At 37.8% G+C, this 20,982-nt stretch overlaps 2 protein-coding genes across 3 annotated transcripts in view; both read left to right on the forward strand.

The window, feature by feature from the left end:
- Positions 1–15,414, forward strand: part of LOC127620958 (tetratricopeptide repeat protein 39A-like) — a 53,364-nt gene extending 37,950 nt beyond the window's left edge. For both annotated transcript variants that reach the window (XM_052094337.1, XM_052094338.1), the window contains 12 exons: positions 341–440; positions 596–661; positions 929–1,037; positions 1,203–1,270; positions 4,068–4,127; positions 4,761–4,922; positions 5,231–5,322; positions 5,788–5,908; positions 9,026–9,137; positions 9,965–10,079; positions 12,024–12,140; positions 12,587–15,414. In XM_052094337.1, the coding sequence (XP_051950297.1) occupies positions 341–440; positions 596–661; positions 929–1,037; positions 1,203–1,270; positions 4,068–4,127; positions 4,761–4,922; positions 5,231–5,322; positions 5,788–5,908; positions 9,026–9,137; positions 9,965–10,079; positions 12,024–12,140; positions 12,587–12,704 (1,240 nt within the window). In that variant the 3' untranslated portion in view covers positions 12,705–15,414. The remainder of the gene's footprint in view (positions 1–340; positions 441–595; positions 662–928; positions 1,038–1,202; positions 1,271–4,067; positions 4,128–4,760; positions 4,923–5,230; positions 5,323–5,787; positions 5,909–9,025; positions 9,138–9,964; positions 10,080–12,023; positions 12,141–12,586) is intronic.
- Positions 15,415–15,672: 258 nt separating this feature from the next.
- The window catches only part of rnf11b (ring finger protein 11b), a 28,688-nt gene continuing 23,378 nt past the window's right edge, over positions 15,673–20,982 (forward strand). The window contains exon 1 of the mRNA XM_052094663.1: positions 15,673–16,204. Coding sequence (XP_051950623.1) covers positions 16,088–16,204 — 117 coding nt within the window. The 5' untranslated portion in view covers positions 15,673–16,087. The remainder of the gene's footprint in view (positions 16,205–20,982) is intronic.

A 20,982-nucleotide genomic window follows, 5' to 3' on the forward strand; every position in this document is an offset into this window, starting at 1 on the left:
TGTAGCAACTAAATTAATTGGCTTTATTTATGTCAAAAATATTATTTAATGAGTGAAATTAACTTAGCTGCATTGTTACACCAACAAAAGTAATGTGTAATGGTTAGATCTATGGTGCCAGGATAGTCTCAAAATGAGTATATTCACAAAATAAGATAAAATAAATAACCTCACATTTACTAAATAAAATCAATCTATTAAAAAAAATACAATTCAGAATGTGTAACCTAATTTAAATTCACAAAAAAACATTTTGATTCACAAATAACTTTTGCAGCCAGTCATTGTGCGGCTATGTTCAACTCATGTGTTCACTTGTGTGTGCGTGTTTGTGTCTTAGGGAGCTGCATACAGTCCTGAAGTCCTCAGGTTATGTTCACGGTGACAATCATATTCACTTTGAAGGAGGTGTTAAACTTGGCGTTGGGGCCTTTAATCTGGTGAGTGCATTATGTTACTTGTTTTCTCATTTCAAGATTTTCTTTTAACATTTAGATGCATCATATTGTCCCTGCTTAAATCTAACAAGATTGAAACCTTCTAGCATTGAGATAATTGGAGACAGAGCTGTTTTCTCAACCTGTGTCTCTCGCAGATGCTGTCGCTGTTGCCAACAAGGACTCTCAGATTGTTGGAATTTGTTGGCTTCTCTGGTAACAAAGTGAGTATTGTGCAGCGCTAAGCTTAGTTTGGCTGTCCTCACACTTGGCGTGTACAAATTAAACTTTATCTGAGCTTGGATTCATTTACTTTCTGTCTGTCTTAGCAATAAATTGTGTCAATGTGGGTGCTGGTGTTTTAAGACTTGTTTGAATGTAGCAAAAAGTGTGAATGACAGTCTGATCTGCTTTGGTGTGTGTTATGTGTCTGATTTGGCCATGGTTGACATTGTCATTTTCCAGACCTCTCTCTTTCTCTCTGTGTGTAGGAGTTTGGCCTAGAGCAGCTGCAGGAGGGCTCCACTGAGTACACATTTAGGTCTTTCCTGTGTAACATGATGTTACTTTGCTACCACACCTTCATGAGCTTCATTCTTGGTTAGAAAGATTTTCACTAGTAGCACAATGTCTTAAAATAAACCGAAGAAAATGCTACTGAACAAAAATAGAGCTATCACATTTTCAAATCATATGTTGTACAGAGAACAGAATTAATGCTGTGTTATTGCGTATCTGCTTGTCTTGTATGTGTGTGCCCTTTAGGCACTGGAGAGGGAGATGTGGAAGATGCAGAAAAACTGCTGCAGCCTTATCTGAAAATGTATCCAAAGGTACTTGACCAGACACCTACCATGTTCAAAAACATTAGAGTGTCCAGTTAAAAGTCAAAGGGCTGTCTGTATTTTAAGAGCGCTAAGCGCAGCGCTATGCCATTGGTCATAAGCGCAAAGTCAAAGGGCATGGCCATGAGGTTTTGGTATTTTCGTGCAAGTATGTGCTAAGTCTAGGTGCAAGTGGTTTTTGCAAAACGTGCAAGCAAAGTGCTAATCGGGTCAAGTGCAATTTAATTCTGAGGTTCTTCTCCAAATATTGCAGCGTCCGCATTCTCTTATGTAGTACATTCCCTCAAGCACCAGCGATATAAACAAAGACAGCACATTCATAAGAAGTTGGCAGAGTAAATGGACTGTATGGAATGAATTTGAAGAATGGAAATATGGACTATATTATTTTGTGCATTAAATATGTCTTTGTTAAATTGGATGCACTCTTTTAATACGCATGTAAAATGTGGTTCATGATATGTATTTATGCTCCATTAAATTATAGAGAATATAAGTACTATTAATAATTTTCATCTACTGACGCACAAATCATGGCTAGTATAACAGTGATTCTATCAGAACACCTTTTACATCTACAGGTCGATTTTGATTTAGAAAAATTTTATTCGTATATTGAAACAAAAAAATTTAAACAAAAATATTTCTTAAATGAAATTTCACTTCAAACAAAACAAAATTGCAGGAATCAATTTGGACTTTGCCCTGAATACAGACATGGTAATGAAACGTATTAGCACAATGACCTATTTTTCAGGAAAATAGCAAATTGCACTTTGCACTACTTCATTTCCATACAATACACCCACAGTTAGCGTGAAAACTCCCACCTACGCCAACTTGCGCTTTGCGCTGTCATAAAAAATTTGGCTTAGAATTGGATAAGACGCAGCACACGGTCAAAGTGCATAGCCAGTGCTGTAGTGCTCGAGACCAGACCGGACCATGTTTTCTTGGTCTTGTCATGGACTCGTAGTATTTGAACATCGGCCTCCTCTGGCATTCATACCGATTCATACAGTAATTTATTTCAGAAAACAACAGAGAAAGAAACTGAGAAAAAAACAATCATTGGATAAAGTGGATACAGTCATTTGAAACAAAATACTGTTTTTTTTGAGAAGTAACTTTGAGAACATTGGTGCTGTGTCATCTTAATAAAGGTCCGTTCACACCGACAAGTTTTTGCATCCATCCATGCTGTTTTTCTGATTCTTTTCTATGTAAATGTGCTAACAGAAATCTTTAACCATTGCACCATGGTTGAGATTTCCTTTCTGTGTAAACATTGTCATATTTAATACTTTGAGTTGTAGTACAGTAATACTGTATTTTGTATAGCAGAAATGTTTACTTGAATGGAATATAGTAGTATACAGAAGCTGGTAGTGATTTGCAATGCTAAGCCACATATGGACTTTGCACATTTAATTTTAGAGTTCATTTGAGTTTTTCACTGACATTTTGTTAACACTAACATATTGTAATTCTAATACAATTTTGTTCACTTAACCTAGGATGTGGCATTTATATAATTTTAATTCTCGACTTGTAATATTGTTTGACCTACATAAGCTTAAGAAAATAATAAATGAGGTATGCTTAATATATGAGCTTAGAGTCAATAGTTCTTTAAAGTATACATTTAATAAATTCTAAAACTGTCTTGTCTTAGACACGGCCTTTTCTGGTCTCAGTCTCGACTTGGACTCGGCCATCTCCTGTCTTGGTCTTGACTCGAACTTGACCCTCTTCTGGTCTTGGTCTTGACTCGAACCCTACCTAGTCTGGTCTCAGCCTTATAGTATTTCCTTACGAAAATAAAGCCCAAACGCTTTATTACATTTGGACTCATTCGAACAATTGCTGGCAACCAGTGCATGTTGCAGCTCAATAAAAATTGGATCCGTTTTTAATGACAAAGTGTCGACACAAACAGTTACACTTAGTTAGTTGTTATTAAATGAACAAGGAATCATTTTCAGTTAGCTGGTCATTGTCACAAAATAAATTCAGGGTGAAAGGATGACCAGGACCCCAATGCAAAGGAGAGGTTACAGAGTACAAATATAGCAGTCGTTACTCATTATACAAACATATTTCACCACAGAGTGCTGTGATTGAACAATCAGAATCAAGTATTTCTGTGAAACCTGTGAAATGTAATATACATTCACTGAGAACTTAATTAGGAACACCTGTACACCTACTTATTCATGCGATTATCTAATCAGCAAATTGTGTGGCAGCAGTGCAATGCATAAAATCATGCAGATACGGGTCAGGAGTTCAGTTAATGTTCACATTAACATCAGGATGGTGAAAAGATTGGATCTCAGTGATTTAGATTGTGGCATGATTGTTGGTGCCAGACAGGCAGGTTTGAGTTTTTCGGTTAATGCTGATCACCTGGGATTTTCACACAAAACAGTCTCTAGAGTTTACTCAGAATAGTGCCAAAAACAAAAAAAAAAAAACATCCAGTGAGAGGCAGTTCGGCAGACGGAAACACCTGTTGATGAGAGAGGTCGACGGAGAATGGCCAGACTGGTTCGAGCTGACAGAAAGGCTATGGTAAGTCAGATAACCACTCTGTACTATTGTAGTGAGCAGAATAGAATCTCAGAATGCACAACACGTCGAACCTTGAGGGGATGGGCTACAACAGCAAAAGACCATGTCAAGCACTTTATTATGACCATATTATGACCAATGTTCCTAATAAAGTGCTCAGTGAGTGTAAATATTACATAGCAGTGATTGAAAACTGCTGTATGTCTTTCAGGGATCCATTTTCCTGTTCTTCGCTGGCCGAATAGAGGTAATCAAAGGAAATCTGGATGCTGTGAGTGATTTTTACTTTAATACATTGTATATACATATGTACTGTAGGTATACAGTATTGTGCAAAAGTTTTAGGAAGTTGAAAGAAAAGTGATTATAAAAAAAAATAATTATATAAATATATATATAAATATATATATTTTTTTAGTGAGGGTATTTAAAAAAGATAATGTCATGAATAACTTTTATCAATTAACATAGTGCTGTAAACATAAAAATAAAACCAAACTAAACAAATGGTTATAAAACAGCACCAATTCTCGTAGTTACAGTTTTTCAAGATTGTTGTCAGATAGATTGTCCCAAGCATCTTTGAGAACTTGTCACAGTTCTGTATATTTAAGTTGCTTCAGTTGCTTCTGTCTCTTCATTTAATCCCAGACTGACTCAAAGATGTTGAGACCTGGGTTCTGTGGGGGCCATACCATCTGTTTTAAGACTTGTTCTACTTCGGTTCTATTTGCAAAATTAATGTTTGGAAATCTAAAATAGATATTTCCTGTTGACATACTAGAACAGAAAATATAAAATAACCATCTGAAGACAAGTTTTTTTTAAACATCTAATGTGCATAAGAACTTTTGCATTGTACTGTATATATTATGCAAATGGTGTGTGTTTGTTTGTACTATAGGCCATCAAGCGTTTCGAGGAGTGCTGTGAAGCACAGCAGCACTGGAAGCAGTTCCATCACATGTGTTACTGGGAGCTCATGTGGTGTTTTACCTATAAGAGACACTGGAAGATGGCCTACTTCTATGCAGATCTGCTCAGCAAAGAAAACGCCTGGTCTAAGGTGAAATTCTAAAATACAGTTAACTCTTACTGAACAGATACTTTAATATAAAGAGGTTACTTGATTAACAAAAATTAAAAAAGAAAAGAAGTCACTTATCACAGAGCAGACACATTTTAATGACAGTGTGTTTACTTCTTTTTTTTACTTCTCATTGTATTAAATAGTGGAATTTGGGATTTTACTTGGAGTTTAAAGGCTCTGCTGATATACCATGAATGGAGGCTGAGGACAATTAATATCCTGTGGGGATTTTAGTGTTTACTGTGCAGTTTTAAACCTCTCACACACACACACTTTTTCTGCAGGCCACATATGCATATATGAAAGGCGCTTACCTCAGCATGCTGAGTCGTGAGGAATGCCAGCCGTTCCCAGAGAACGAGGTGGATTTGTTTAGGTAATGACTAGAGAATGGTGTGTTTGTGTGCGTGAATGTTGGGTTTTGGGTGCAAAGCAGTTCAGATGTTATTGTAACACCTAATTACACAGTGATTAAATACATCTTTTATGTATTTCACATCTTACTGGGTGTATTTCATTAACAGTGTTGAGGAAGCTACTTTGAAACTGTAACCAGCAACAAGATCAAAATTAAACTACAAAGTAGTCAAATTAGTCAAGCTTAGAAATATAGTTAGCTACACTAGAAGCTTAAAAAAAAAAGCTAACTACAGATAGCAATACAAATTAATTTAGTAAGACTAGATATTTTGTAATGCAAAAGAAAACATAAAATGCCACACATGGACTTTTGAGCAGGGGCTCAAATGAATCAGTGAATCAATTTTAAACCTTCAGATTGAATCAATAAACATGTTTTATTATTGCTGTTCTTTATTATTGTCTGTTCTACATCCTTCAGGCAAGTTCATGGTCTTAAGCAGAAAATAGCTGGGAAGTCATTACCAACAGAGAAGTTTGCCATCAGAAAAGCTCGACGCTACAATTCAGACAATCCCATTCCTCTTCCTGCTCCTCCATTGGTCAGTTCCTGGACTGCATTAACCGAATACTGTGTAGCTCCTTAAATACAGTATCTCATAAAAGTGACACCCTCACATTTTTGTAAATATTTGATTATATCTTTTCATGTGACAACACTGAAGAAATGACACTTTGCTGCAATGTAAAGTAGTGAGTGTACAGCTTGTACAACAGTGCAAATTTGCTGTCCCCTCAAACTAACTCAACACACAGCCATTAATGTGTAAACCGCTGGCAACAAAAGTGAGTACACCCCTAAGTGAAAATGTCCAAATTATCAATATTTTGTGTGGCCACCATTATTTTCCAGCACTGCTTTAAACATCTTGGGCATGGAGTTCACCAGAGCTTCACAGGTTGCCACTGGAGTCCTATTCCACTACTCTATGACAACATCCCGAGCTGGTGGATGTTAGAGACCTTGTGCTCCTCCACCTTCCGTTTGAGGATGCCCCACAGATGCTCAATAGGGTGTGCATAAGAACTTATGCTATCATGCTGGAATACTGCCCTGCGGCCCAGTCTCCGAAGGGAGGGGATCATGCTCTGCTTCAGTATGTCACAGTACATGTTGGCATTCATGGTTTCCTCAATGAACTGTAGCTCCCCAGTGCCGGCAGCACTCATGCAGCCCCAGACCATGACACTCCCACCACCATGCTTGACTGTAGGCAAGACACACTTGTCTTTGTACTCCTCACCTGGTTGCCGCCACACACGCTTGACACCATCTGAACCAAATAAGTTTATCTTGGTCTCATCAGACCACAGGACGTGGTTCCAGTAATCCATGACCTTAGTCTGCTTGTCTTCAGCAAACTGTTTGAGGGCTTTCTTGTGCATCATCTTTAGAAGAGGCTTCCTTCTGGGACGACAGCCATGCAGACCAATTTGATGCAGTGTGCGGTGTATGGTCTGAGCACTGATATGCTGACCCCCCCACCCCTTTAACCTCTGCAGCAATGCTGGCAGCACTCATACGCCTATTTCCCAAAGACAACCTCTGGATATGACGCTGAGCATGTGCACTCAACTTCTTTGGTCGACCATGGCGAGGCCTGTTCTGAGTGGAACCTGTCCTGTTAAACTGCTGTTTGGTCTTGGCCACCATGTTGCAGCTCAGTGTCAGGGTCTTGGCAATCTTCTTATAGCCTAGGACATCTTTATGTAGAGCAACAATTCTTTTTTTCAGATCCTCAGAGTTCTTTGCCATGAGGTGCCATGTTGAACTTCCAGTCACCAGTATGAGGGAGTGTGAGAGTGATGACACCAAATTTAACACACCTGCGCCCCATCCACACCTGAGACCTTGTAACACTAATGAGTCACATGACACCGGGGAGGGAAAATGGCTAATTGGGCCCAATTTGGACATTTTCACCTAGGGTTTACTCACTTTTGTTGCCAGCGGTTTAGACATTAATGGCTGTGTGTTGAGTTATTTTGAGGGGACAGCAAATTTACACTGTTATACAAGCTGTACACTCATTACTTTACATTGCAGCAAAGTGTAATTTCTTCAGTGTTGTCACATGAAAAGAAATAATCAAATATTTACAAAAATGTGAGGGGTGTACTCACTTTTGTGAGATACTGTATGTGTGTGTGTGTGTGTGTGTGTGTGTGTGTGTGTGTGTGTGTGTGTGTGTGTGTGTGTGTGTGTGTGTATATATATACACCATATATATATATATATACCACCATATATATATATATATATATATACATTCACCTAAAGGATTATTAGGAACACCTGTTCAATTTCTCATTAATGCAATTATCTAATCAACCAATCACATGGCAGTTGCTTCAATGCATTTAGGGGTGTGGTCCTGGTCAAGACAATCTCCTGAACTCCAAAACTGAATGTCAGAATCAGAAAGAAAGGTGATTTAAGCAATTTTGAGCGTGGCATGGTTGTTGGTGCCAGACGGGCCGGTCTGAGTATTTCACAATCTGCTCAGTTACTGGGATTTTCACGCACAACCATTTCTAGGGTTTACAAAGAATGGTGTGAAAAGGGAAAAACATCCAGTATGCAGCAGTCCTGTGGGCAAAAATGCCTTGTTGATGCTAGAGGTCAGAGGAGAATGGGCCGACTGATTCAAGCTGATAGAAGAGCAACTTTGCCTGAAATAACCACTCATTACAACCGAGGTATGCAGCAAAGCATTTGTGAAGCCACAACACGCACAACTTTGAGGCGGATGGGCTACAACAGCAGAAGACCCCACCGGGTACCACTCATCTCCACTACAAATAGGAAAAAGAGGCTACAATTTGCAAGAGCTCACCAAAATTGGACAGTTGAAGACTGGAAAAATGTTGCCTGGTCTGATGAGTCTCGATTTCTGTTGAGACATTCAGATGGTAGAGTCAGAATTTGGCGTAAACAGAATGAGAACATGGATCCATCATGCCTTGTTACCACTGTGCAGGCTGGTGGTGGTGGTGTAATGGTGTGGGGGATGTTTTCTTGGCACACTTTAGGCCCCTTAGTGCCAATTGGGCATCGTTTAAATGCCACAGCCTACCTGAGCATTGTTTCTGACCATGTCCATCCCTTTATGGCCACCATGTACCCATCCTCTGTTGGCTACTTCCAGCAGGATAATGCACCATGTCACAAAGCTCGAATCATTTCAAATTGGTTTCTTGAACATGACAATGAGTTCACTGTACTAAAATGGCCCCCACAGTCACCAGATCTCAACCCAATAGAGCATCTTTGAGATGTGGTGGAACGGGAGCTTCGTGCCCTGGATGTGCATCCCACAAATCTCCATCAACTGCAAGATGCTATCCTATCAATATGGGCCAACATTTCTAAAGAATGCTTTCAGCACCTTGTTGAATCAATGCCACGTAGAATTAAGGCAGTTCTGAAGGCGAAAGGGGGTCAAACACAGTATTAGTATGGTGTTCCTAATAATCCTTTAGGTGAGTGTATACACACACACACACACACACACACGCACACACACACATTTTAATTATGAAGAGCAAAGAATGAGACTGTCTTGACTTAATCGCACTGCAATATAAACAATAAGAAACACCTGAACAATATGCATTCTCAGATTCTCACACAGTATGCGGGTTTGTTTACATGACAGGAAATGATGTATATCTGGAATGGCTACACTGTGATTGGGAAGCACAATGACCTTACAGAGGGCATGCTGAAGACCCTGAATGAGGCACAACAGAAGCTTGAGCAACATCCAAGTGAGATCTCCCTCCATGCTATGTCATACAATTTACGACATTTACCCAAGCCAGTTTTGGACCTCACCACATTTCCTATGTATCAGTCTTACCTTAAAGTTAATTTAAATGATATAATAGCATTCCAAACGACATCTCTTTGGTTTTTTCCTCTTCAAACCTAGCATACTTGCCTCCATAAAGGGACAGTTCACCCAAAAATTTAAATTCTCTCACCATTTAATCACCCTCATGCCATCCAAGATGTGTATGACTTTCTTCTAAAGGACACAAACGAAGATTTTTGAGGAATATCTCTGCTCTGTAGGTCAATATAATGCATGTAAATGGTGACCAGACATTTCAAGCTTCAAAAATCACATAAGGGCGGCATAAAATAATCCATAAATGTAATATATGTCTTCTGAAGCAATGCAATGACTTGGGGTGAAAATCTGATTTTTGAAGCTTGAAAGGTCTGGTCACCAATCAATTGCATTGTATGGACCTACAGAGCTGAGATATACTTCTAAAAATCTTCCTTTGTAGAAGCAAGTCTGGGATGGCATGAGAGTGATTAAATGATGAGAGAATTAAATTTTTTTGGGTGGACTATCTCTTTAAGGCCATCTACATGCTAGTGTATCCTAAAAGTTGACAAAATGATCTTTTAGCAGATATAGGAATTTAAAATGTAGAAAATCTTTCTCTCCTGGTAAAATGGACCAAAATATTGAAAACTTGTGTTGTACTCCAAATTTGTGTCAGATCAAATGCTCTTTAGAATGAGCAGGTTGCCGATTGGCTTATTTTCTGTAACAAAAATGTCTCTGCTTGTTTTCCTTCAGGGACTGAGTTCACTACAGATGACCAATGTGTGGTTAGTCTACTGAAGGGGCTTTGTCTCAAACATTTGGGCCACAAGGAGGAAGCCGAACATTACTTCACTCTCATCCTCTGCAAGTCAGTCTGCCTCTTTAGCCTCACTACATATCACACTAATATGAGGAGAAGTGTTTGTGGTGTCCTTGTGAATTCCTAAGCAGACATGGGTTATTTCCTGGTTTTGATTTTGACTGGTTCTAAACTGGCAGACTGGTAAAATGACAGGTTTAGTGATTCCAGTGCACAGAAAATGTGTCTATTTAAGCTCCAGCATTTTGGAGAGTCACGTAACACCATGCGAGGATCAGCCTTTTGAACGCGAGCTCTGTGCACTTTGCTAGTTTTAACACTTTTAATACATAAACTGGTGAGATTAATCTGTTCCATAACTATTCTTAGAGGACAATATGTCAAAGAATTCAAAATCCTCGGGTTCTGGAGATATCAAACGACACTTACGTGCTCAAGTTGAGAAATGGATCGATTATCTGGAGTCATCGGAGAGGGAATTATCTGCTAATCTGCTAGTGACCAAGGTGGATTTGGAGTGTTTCTGGGAGAAGTTGGAGAACATGGAGAACTGTAGGCGGCGGAATAACATCCGTTTTGTTTGAATTCCTGGGGGCGAAGAAGGGCAGGATATGGTGAAATTCCAAGATGCGCTCCTTCCGAATCTGCTCGACATAGCAGGCCATAAGCTGGAAATCGTGCAAGCTCATAGGTTCCGGCTCGAAGATCTGCAGAGGGAGGCAGGCCCCGAACAATTCTGGCCAAATTTCTGAGATCATCTAAAAAATATTTTTTTGCTGGTCCCGCCTAGTGACTGGAGCTTATTTTGTAGAGTAGCACACTTTCAGGACAGTTTTATGGATGAATCTACACAGTCTTTGTGTTTACTTCACCTATTGGCTTGAGTTTGATTTATAGATTATATATTGTTGTGTAATTCTGTCTCACAAAATTTGTATAGAACACCGGACTTGAGTCACAGGGGAGTCATTACACTGATAAGTAAACATCTACAATTCAAACCGAGTAAAGATAAATTAGAATCATTATTGTTTTAGCTGAAATTTAGGGACAAAGTCTTATTTTGGCTAATATTTATGCACCTAATGTTGATGATCAGGGCTTTTTTATAGATTTTCAAGGGATGTTGCAAGCCGCTGGCTCCCCTCATAATATTAAATCGGGAGGAGACTTTAATCTTTTGATGAACTCAGTCCTTGATCATAGTGAAGCAAATGTGTGCAAGCCCCCTAGAGCAACAAAGAGAGGAGGGCTAGGCCTACCCAAGATTTTGTTATATTATTATGCATTGCAGAAATTTGTCTCACTGGTTGCTCCTACCTGACAGAGCACCTCCCTGGTTTTGTATCGAACAGGAAGTTCTTGCCCCTATTTCGCCATTAGAAACCTTTCTATCAAACTAACCGGAGAAGTTAAGTTACACCCAATTATCTCGCATTTGCACTCGGTATGGACAAAAGTGTCCAGAGTGTTCAATTCAGACATTTATTTAAATGTTGCTTCGAGCATATTGCTGAACTCAAAATGATGTATTAATAAGTCCCCTTTCTGCTGGACAGAGTGGATTGTGAGGGAGGTTAATACGCTTGGTGACCTATATGTAAGTGGAGTGTTGAGATCCTTTGAAAATATGGTTCAACATTTTGGTATTCCCAGATCTCATTTCTATAGGTCTTTACAGCTGCGCGACCTGCTCTGTTCTATTTTTGGGAGTAGCTTACACCCCCTAAAGTGGCAGATACTCTGGGAGTGGTGATTACTGCTTTTGGAAAGGGAAGGGATTAATTTTATATAATTTGATTCCGCATTTTCTGTTATGTTTATTTAATTTGTTGAATGTAATCAATAAAAATTGTTAATAATAAAAATCTCCAGCATGTCACAAATAATATAGAAAAAGAGTTAAACATTGGTAAACATGGCTTTAGGCACTGTTAATGCTCTCTCTCACACACTCACTCTCTGTCTGTCTGTGTGTTTATGCTTATACAGTGAGAGTCAGATTAAATATGACCACTACCTGGTGCCCAATGCTCTTCTGGAACACGGTTTACTGTGTTTGGAGGATGGTAGAGTAGAGGAGGCCATCAGACATCTGGAGACAGCAAAGTGAGTTCTGTGATATCTGCTTTCAGCCCTACGCAATAACACAAGGATTGTTTCATATTTCATAACTAGCAATCTACAGTACACTTTTTTCCCATGACTCCAAAATCTAGTGAGCTGCCTTGCTGTCTACTTCCTACATAGGCAGCTGCCTTCTAAGGCAGCCTCCTTACTGAAATGGAAACTCATCCAAAGAGATTTGGAACACATAATCAAGCTGCCTACTTTTTTGAAAATAAGAAGTGTAAACAGCTCAATAGATTTTGGAACAGAGCTAATGTGTGTAATAATATTCATTATATTGCCGCCATATCCATCAAATTTTTCACCCTGGAACACTCAGTGTTTGTTCTGATGTGTATTTTATAGCCTTATCCTATTTGATACATGATACATTCCCTAATCGGTCTTGAACACATTTAACAGTGATTTCTTTGAAATGCTACCAGGCAAAATTACAAGAACTACTCCATGGAATCACGGACACACTTTCGGATCCAGGCAGCACTGCATAAGGCACGAGGCACAGCTGAGAACGGAAACAACTGCTCACCCTCTAGCCCTTAGCAGCTTGGAGTTACCACTGGGGTCACAGCAGCTATGATCAGGCTTGACGCAGAGGGACAGATGCCAACAGGAGGACTTAAGGAGCACATGACCGATTAGAGCAGAAATAAGCTTATAGTGAAAAATAATCTTCATTTCATTACGCAAACAAATAATATGGTACATGGAATCACAGGTGCATGAATATAGTACATGACGCGTAGGGCAATTCAGTCAAGACAAAGTAATGGCATTATGCTGTTATGTCACAGAAATTACATCGTGCTATTATAATATTATAAATGTACCACTGTTGTCATTATTAATGATAATACAGTTACTATACAATAACAACAATATTATTCTGGCACATCAGGTTAAGGAAATTGCCTCTGAAATCACACATCTGTAAATCATTTTGGCTGTTTTTAGAACTCTTATTGATAATGCTCTCCTCAACTACCATAGAAACTGTTGTCATGCTGTGACAACAGTAGTCTAGACGTGGCTGTGCCTTATGGCTTAGTGTAATATAGTTTTATTTGGATTTAAAGCATATGTGCACAACTATTAGTTTACTTAATAATTTATGGAGGTAAATAGGTCATAAAATAAACCTATGCTCCAAAGTTTTGATATCATGGGTTACTCTTCGGTTAGAGTACTGTGGCCTTGTTAAATCTTATGCACAGGATTAATCCTGTTATCAGTTTAATTCGTATCATATTTAACATTGTCTTGGTGTTTCTGTTTGCATAGTCTGTTTTAGCAATGTGTTAACAAAAAGAAAACATGTTTATAACAACATAAAATTACTATCTGACATGAATTCTGAAGATTTTAAGTGGGTCTATTTTCCTGTTTCTTTTTAGTATTTATTCACTGTTATGGTGTTTTTCAAAATTGTCCCGTTTTAAGTTGGCAAGCTAAATGCGTCTTTTAGAAAGGCAATTTACTTCATGCGGACTTGGTCCAGATCGTATTTGAGCTCAAACAAACAAGTCTTTTAGATACACACAAGATAGGCTGGTTTCCTAACTCCAACCAGTGTGAGGGATGCATTGACAACCACTACAAACTTACATTATGAAAAGAGAGAAAATTTAAGCTGGTTCAGGGTTCGTCTGTAATTCCTCTATTTTGTTTAAATTATAAATGCTTCTTTATAAAGACTTTTCCAATGAAGGTCAACCAACTAAACAGCTGCAACATTGTTCTCAATTGCAGTGTATTTACAAATGTAGTTTTAGGAAGACAGCCCTGCACAGCAAGGCTTATTCTAAAGTGTGTTTTGTATTAATTAATCTCAAATCAGTTAAATTGTGTTAGGAGGAATTTTCTTCTACTGTAATGTGTTCTTTATGGTCCCTGTTTCATGCGATTTTGTTCTAACAAATTCAGATTTACATCATGCAAAAACAAACATCAGATCATTTTGCAATCATGCATTTGCTCAGAAATATCAAAGCCTTCTTATAACATGATATTTTCTAAAGCAAATGAATTTCAGCTACTTCAATAGTTCTGTGAATTTGAACTATTAAAAGATATGACTCCTGGAAAAATCACATTGTCTTAAAGGTGGTAAAACCAATTTAAAAGAAAAAAGAATGATACAGTATATTGTAATTTTATTATAAAGGCTTCCGTTTTCTCTCGTTGAAAATTCCTACTGATTTAGGTTGATTTTACAAGATCTGGACTATAGAGGTCAGCAAATCATGTATGTTGTGCATGGCTCCTGTGCAAACAAACATTGCTGTAAACACTGAATTTACATTTTCTAATTTAAAATTAAATTATATAATAGCATTCCAAAAGACATCTCTTTGGTTTTCCCTCTTCGAACCAAGCATACTTGCCTCCTTAAAGGGATGGTTCACCCAAAACTGAAAATGATCTAATCATTTACACACTCTCATGCCATCCCATAATGTGTATGGGTTTTTTCTCCTGCTGAACACAAAGATCTTTAGAAGAGTATTTCAGCTCTGTAGGTCCTCACAATGCAAGTGAATGGTGACCAAAATGCTGAAGCTCCAAAAGCATATAAAGGCAGCATAAAAGTAATCTGTAAGACTAGTTAAATCCATATATTCAGATGAGATCTAATAAGCATGGGTGAGAAACAGATCAATATTTAAGTCCTTTTTTACGATAAATATCCACTTTCACGTTTTTCTTTTGTTTTTGTCAATACGCATTCTCTGTGAATGTTGTCACCTACTGGGCAGGGAGGAGAACTGATAGTGAAAAAGATTTAAATATTGATCTGTTTCTCACCCACACCTATCATATCACTTCTGAAGACATAGATTTAAACACTGGAGTCTTATGAATTTATTTTATGCTGCCTTTATGTGCTTTTTGGAACTTAAACATTTTGGTGCTCATTCACTTGCATTGTGAGGATATACAGAGCTGAAATATTCTTGAAAATATGTTTTTTTTTTTTTTTTTTTTTTGTTCAGGGTAATAAATAAGGTCACACATCTGGGATGGGATGAGGGGGAGTAAATGATGAGTGAATTTTCATTTTTGGTTGAACTATCCCTATAATGTGATGCATAATACATGAACGTAATCTAAAAAAAGAACATGGCTAATCCAGAATTAAACTATGGGTCTATGTTTAAGTGTTGAATGATCACATCTTAAAATACTATAAACATAAGAGTTTGATTTATGATGTTATTAAAAATACAACAAGTCTGAAACATTTGACAATCAATAAAAAATATCCTTTTACACTCTGTCATCTGCAGTATGTCCGTAAATCCGTAAGAGTTCACACGTACATTGTAACCACACAGTTAAATAGGCCTAATGCGGTCAAGTTTACAGGCTTTAAACCCCCTGTTGTCAGTGATCCAAGTCGGAAATCTGATTGGATGGCAAGTATACACTAGTAACTTCCTTGCTAAGAAGACGTTCGCTGATTGGTTAATACGATACGGAGGCGGGTGTTAGACTGACTGCCTGAAGGCAACATTGCCTGAGTCGCCATTGAGAGCAAGCGCATAATTGTTATGGTGGAAAATATCAGCTGAAGGGTAACTAGTGTTTACATTAGAGCCAAGAGAATAGACACCAATACTTATTAAGGTTTTGAGGCGAATAAACGAATTTCGATTGTGTGTTTATATATAAAACATCGTTTTATAGCCGTTTATGCGCTGCACGCAGCTGACACTTTTTGGTCAGGTTCTTTTTTTGTGTGTCGACAATGGTTTGTTTTTCTTCGTCAGGATTTCTCCTGTGACTTTTATCGGATCGTTTTAAATGAATAGAGGAGTTGTAATATCCCAGCTTTGAACGACGGAAGTCTTGTTCGTTGATTAAAGGTGGAAAGGAAAGTATAGGCAGGATTTCAACCTTTAGACAACAAGGAGTTAGGAAAGGAGATGGGAAATTGTCTGAAATCTCCCACTTCGGATGATATCTCCTTGCTTCATGAATCCCAGTCAGACAGGGCCAGTTTCGGTGACGCCAACGATCAGGAACCACCACCTCCATATCAGGTAAGCGTATGAAAAGCAATTAGAATAAACAAAGTTGCCCTGAAACTTTCCACTTCCAAGCAAGCAAAATACTGGGTCTTGAAGCAAGAAAGCAGGTTGCTACAGTGGCCTTGCTTTTGTTTATATGTAGTCTAAACATGTACTATCAATTATTTGTTTATATATTTATGGTCGAATATTTTTAGCATCGCTAATATTTTCTGTAAACAAATTGATACTAATAATCGGCTATTTGTCAGTAACCCTGGCTGCATCTACCAGGCTCCCCAGTAGATCCATCTGTTTAGTTTATCCCTAGACAGTGTAGCATACTAAATCTTCTTTGTTCGACGCAAGGTCTGTACATAAACTTGGCCTACAATTTACGTCAGCCCGTCCAGACAGACGGACAGCCTGTTATTACAGGCGTGTTGATTCACCTCCTCTTTGCTGCAACAGAATAGCAATTCTGATTGTGACGCGATATGTTTGGAATTCTGTAATTGTGACGTCACTGATATGTTATTAACTGTGGACTTTCCCCTTTTACTGTGGAGATGTGGAACCAGTTCCAAGTCAAATTCATGAGCTCATGCTTTTATTTTCTATTTTGCCCATTTCTTGTGTTTGGTTATGTTTAAATGAAAGACATTTATCTCAGGCCAACACAGCTTAACACTTCTATGGGATTTGAGTGGATGAACGTATTTGTGAGGGGAGATATTAAATCGTTTCAATACTGTGTAACCACTGTGCAAAAGGCTAAACATTTATGGACTGTCAGTTACATCGAAATACAATTTGACAATCAAAAGAGGTTGAAAAACATTTTAATGCCTTTTCTGAGACTTGACACAGTTAATCAGATATGTACAGTATTTCAGACAATCATGCAGTTGTTTCCTCAGAACTACTGTGACTTAATCTTATGATGCAAATCCTTTAGATTAGAGTTTAGAATGTCCTCTCCAATCTTGGAGAATCTAGATCTTGCTTGGCATGAAGAAGTTGCAGCCACCCAATGAGAACATAAGGTAAAAGTTGAAATGTTTTGTGCTCCTTGTACTCTGTCCTCATTGCTTTTATCAGCTGTACTGACTGTGGTCTAGCAACATTCTGCCACTTCCTCCACATTAGGGCTGTCAACAGGATGAATTTGAACAACTATTTCGGGGTGGTCTATAAGACATCTGTTTTTTGAGTCGATGTTGTCTCCTAAGTCCACAAGAGGGTACAACAAATCAATATAAACCAAATAGCACCTTGTTATAGCTATTGTTTTTCAAAGAACATATCTGGCTGTTAACAAAAGTGCGTAAAATGATAAAGTCAAAAGATTTAGCCAGTTTATATTCTCAGATCTTGAGAAAAAAAATCAATAGAGAGAAGAAACACTTCAGTAGAAGTTTCTATGTTAAATTAGTGTTGCTCAGCAGCCTATACTGGCGCCATAGTACTACCGTGCTTTCAAGCTTCATAATACTGGCGGTATCTCAGTGTTTTTCATGAAATACAGTTGTACTGTTTGCACATACTTAATGTTTATGCTGCGGGACGCTCATAAGAGCAAGCCAAGGCATTGTCAAGACACAACCGCCAAAGACCTCCACCTAAAGTGCTCTTCACTCCAAATGCCTCAGTCTTTTTTTTTTTTAATGAAAGCATGCACTAGACAGATTGTGCAGGAGATGCTGTGTCAATTTAAAAGGAAATCAAGCCTTTACAATGTGTCTCAAGACTTTGATTTATTAGTTGAACCACTATTCAAACAGCGTCTGTTTTAGCCCAAGAACATTTGAAAGCTCATTTTAGCATTTGACTGTGCATTTTTATCCTAAATTCAACTAATATTAGAATTGTAGTTTGACAGCCTCACTCCACATATTTGACTGGAAACAGCCTGAATGTTCTAATGATTTGAGATTTGACTCAGAGGAAGCCCACAATGGCTTATACAACAATCCTTCTATCGTGAGCTGCAAAAACAGAGGTGCTGTTTATGAAAGTTTTCTAGGAAGTGTTGTTTTAAAAGATATATATTATTTGGGGTATTATATTGACAGGAAAAATTATCATATATATATATATATATATTATTATTATTACACACACATTGGCGGCCAAAAGTTTGGAATAATGTACAGATTTTGCCCTTATGGAAAGAAATTGGTACTTTTATTCACCAAATTGGCATTCAACTGATCAATATAGTCTGGACATTAATAATGTAAAAAATTATTATTACAATTTGAAAAATAAATTCAGAACTTCTTAAACTACTTCAAAGTGTTCTCATCAAAAAATCCTCCACATGCATCAATGACAGCTTTGCAGATCTTTGACATTCTAGCTGTCAGTTTGTCCAGATACTCAGGTGACATTTCACCCCACACTTCCTGTAACACTTGCCATAGATGTGGCTGTCTTGTCGGGCACTTCTCACACACTTAAAGTCTAGCTGATCCCACAAAACTCAATGGGGTTAAGATCCATTGCAACCATTTCCAATTATCTGTTGTCCGATGTCTGTGTTTCTTTGCCCACTCTAAACTTTTCTTTTTGTTTTTCTGTTTAAAAGTGGCTTTTTCTTTCCAATTCTTCTCATGAGGCCTGCACCCCTGAGTCTTCTCTTTACTGTTGTACATGAAACTGGTGTTGAGCAGGTAGAATTCAACAAGGCTGTCACCTGAGGACATCTGAGGTGTCTATTTCTCAAACTAGAGACTCTGATGTGCTTATCCTCATGGTTAGTTGTACACCTGGCCTTCCACATCTCTTTCTGATGTGCCAGTATATTGCATACTGTGGCAACTCAAAAACAATGTTAAGCTTCATTTAACAAATCAAATAGCTTTCAGTTGTGTCTGATATAATGGCAAGTGATTTTCTATTAACAAATTAGCAATTTCACATTATTACTCAAAGATAATGTGTTGGAGTGATGCTGCTGGAAATGGGGCCTGTCTAGATTTGATCAAATATTCCTTTTATCAAATAGTGATGGTGCTGTTTTTTTACATCAGTAATGTCCTGACTATACTTTGGGATCAGTTGAATGCCACTTTGGTGAATTAATGTACCAAGTTCCTTCCAAAACAGCAAAATCTGTACCTTATTCCAAACTTTTGGAATAAAGTTCCAAACTCTGTGTGTGTGTGTATATATATATATACATACATACATACACATAAAATTATAAAGGTGTTAGGCTGATCTCGTTCTCATTGAAAAGATGTGCTTATAGGGGGGCAACTGTATAATTGCTTAAATGTCCCCTATGCACACAATTTTTTTGAAGATATCAAAGATTCACCAAATTTCCAAACTTTAAGCCATGTTGCCATGCTGTTCTTTAGAAAGATTAATGCAGTAAAATTCTTGGGTAAAATTAATGACAGGCTACATAACAAGACTTTAGGTTAGAAATGAATCAGTAGGCTATAAGGACATTTTTTAATTCACTATATTTTAAATGTTCCTGTGTAACAAGTGAATTTTTAAATGCAAGTATCTATCTCAAGTAATTTTATTTGACCAATAAGATGTCTTCAATGTGTTTTTTAAATCATTATTACTGTCTGACTGTATATGTCATTTCTATTGAGCGTGCTTGATGTGCGCCTCTTAGAGAATGTGGTTGCTAATATTAAGCTCAATTCTCTATTATTAAGAACACATGTGCCTCTTCAGTGCGCCTTAAGTATTTGATTGATAAATGGTGTTCATAAAGAGGATGTTGTGTTTGTTATCTTGCCTCTAAACTATTTAGTGCATTTCATTTGCAAGAGAAGTAGCAGGACCAACCCTGCAGCTTTGTTTTCTCTCTCTCGGTCAGTTGCGCATTTGCTTTTTATTCTTGTGCCTGTACCAACTGTACCGATATTACGTTGAAGAGTGTTGATGTGGTTAGCTTAGTGTATAAGAGCCTTTCTCACTGAAGGCAAGTCATTTATTGGGGTGGTTTATAAGTGTTCCAATTTTGTTTTAAGTGAATATAAATTTGCCATTCCAAGTGTGGTGTGGCCATGGATAATGCTAGCTGTTGTTTCATCATACTTCACATGTGTTCCAGTGTGCTGTTTCATCATAGTCATTCGTTTGTTTTGCCAAACTTGTTCATTGTACATTTGTCTTGTTTCTGCATTGTACAGTGCAAAACATTAAATGAAAGAAATATAATGAAACATTGGTGGAAGCGTAGTGGGCTAAAGCACATTAATCAGAAGGTCGCTGGTTCGATCCCCACAGCTACCACCATTGTGTAGTGTGTGCCTACAAGGCACTTAAATCAAGGTTGCTCCGGGGGGATTGTCCCTGTAATAATTGCACTGTTAGTTGCTTTGGATAAAAGCGTCTGCCAAATGCATAAATGTAAATGTAAATAAATACCTCATTATAAATAGCACAAGTGTGTACTCTGTTGTTCGAGAAATGAAAACCCGACAGATACACATTGCATACAAATATTTTGTAATGGATGCTTGCCAAATAAGAGCGATCTCTTTTTCGCCATTAACGCCACCAAAAAGAATTGCAAAAATAATGACTGTTTTCAAACAGGTTTCCCAAACTCTACTTGTCAATATAGTTAACAAGCGGGAAAAAAAATCATGCAATGATATCTACAGACTATGATTAATGCAAACATTTATAAATGAATGGATGACACCATTCCTTATACAGTAACATCTACAGTCATTAATATAGCATCCTTCACTGCTTCATTGCATCAGATTTATATATGATCCTGTCGCTCAGTCTTTTACATGTTTTAGATCCTTCAATAACATTTATATCAT

The sequence above is a fragment of the Xyrauchen texanus genome, chromosome 27 (assembly GCF_025860055.1).
Source record: "Xyrauchen texanus isolate HMW12.3.18 chromosome 27, RBS_HiC_50CHRs, whole genome shotgun sequence".
In the NCBI taxonomy this organism is placed as follows: domain Eukaryota; kingdom Metazoa; phylum Chordata; class Actinopteri; order Cypriniformes; family Catostomidae; genus Xyrauchen; species Xyrauchen texanus.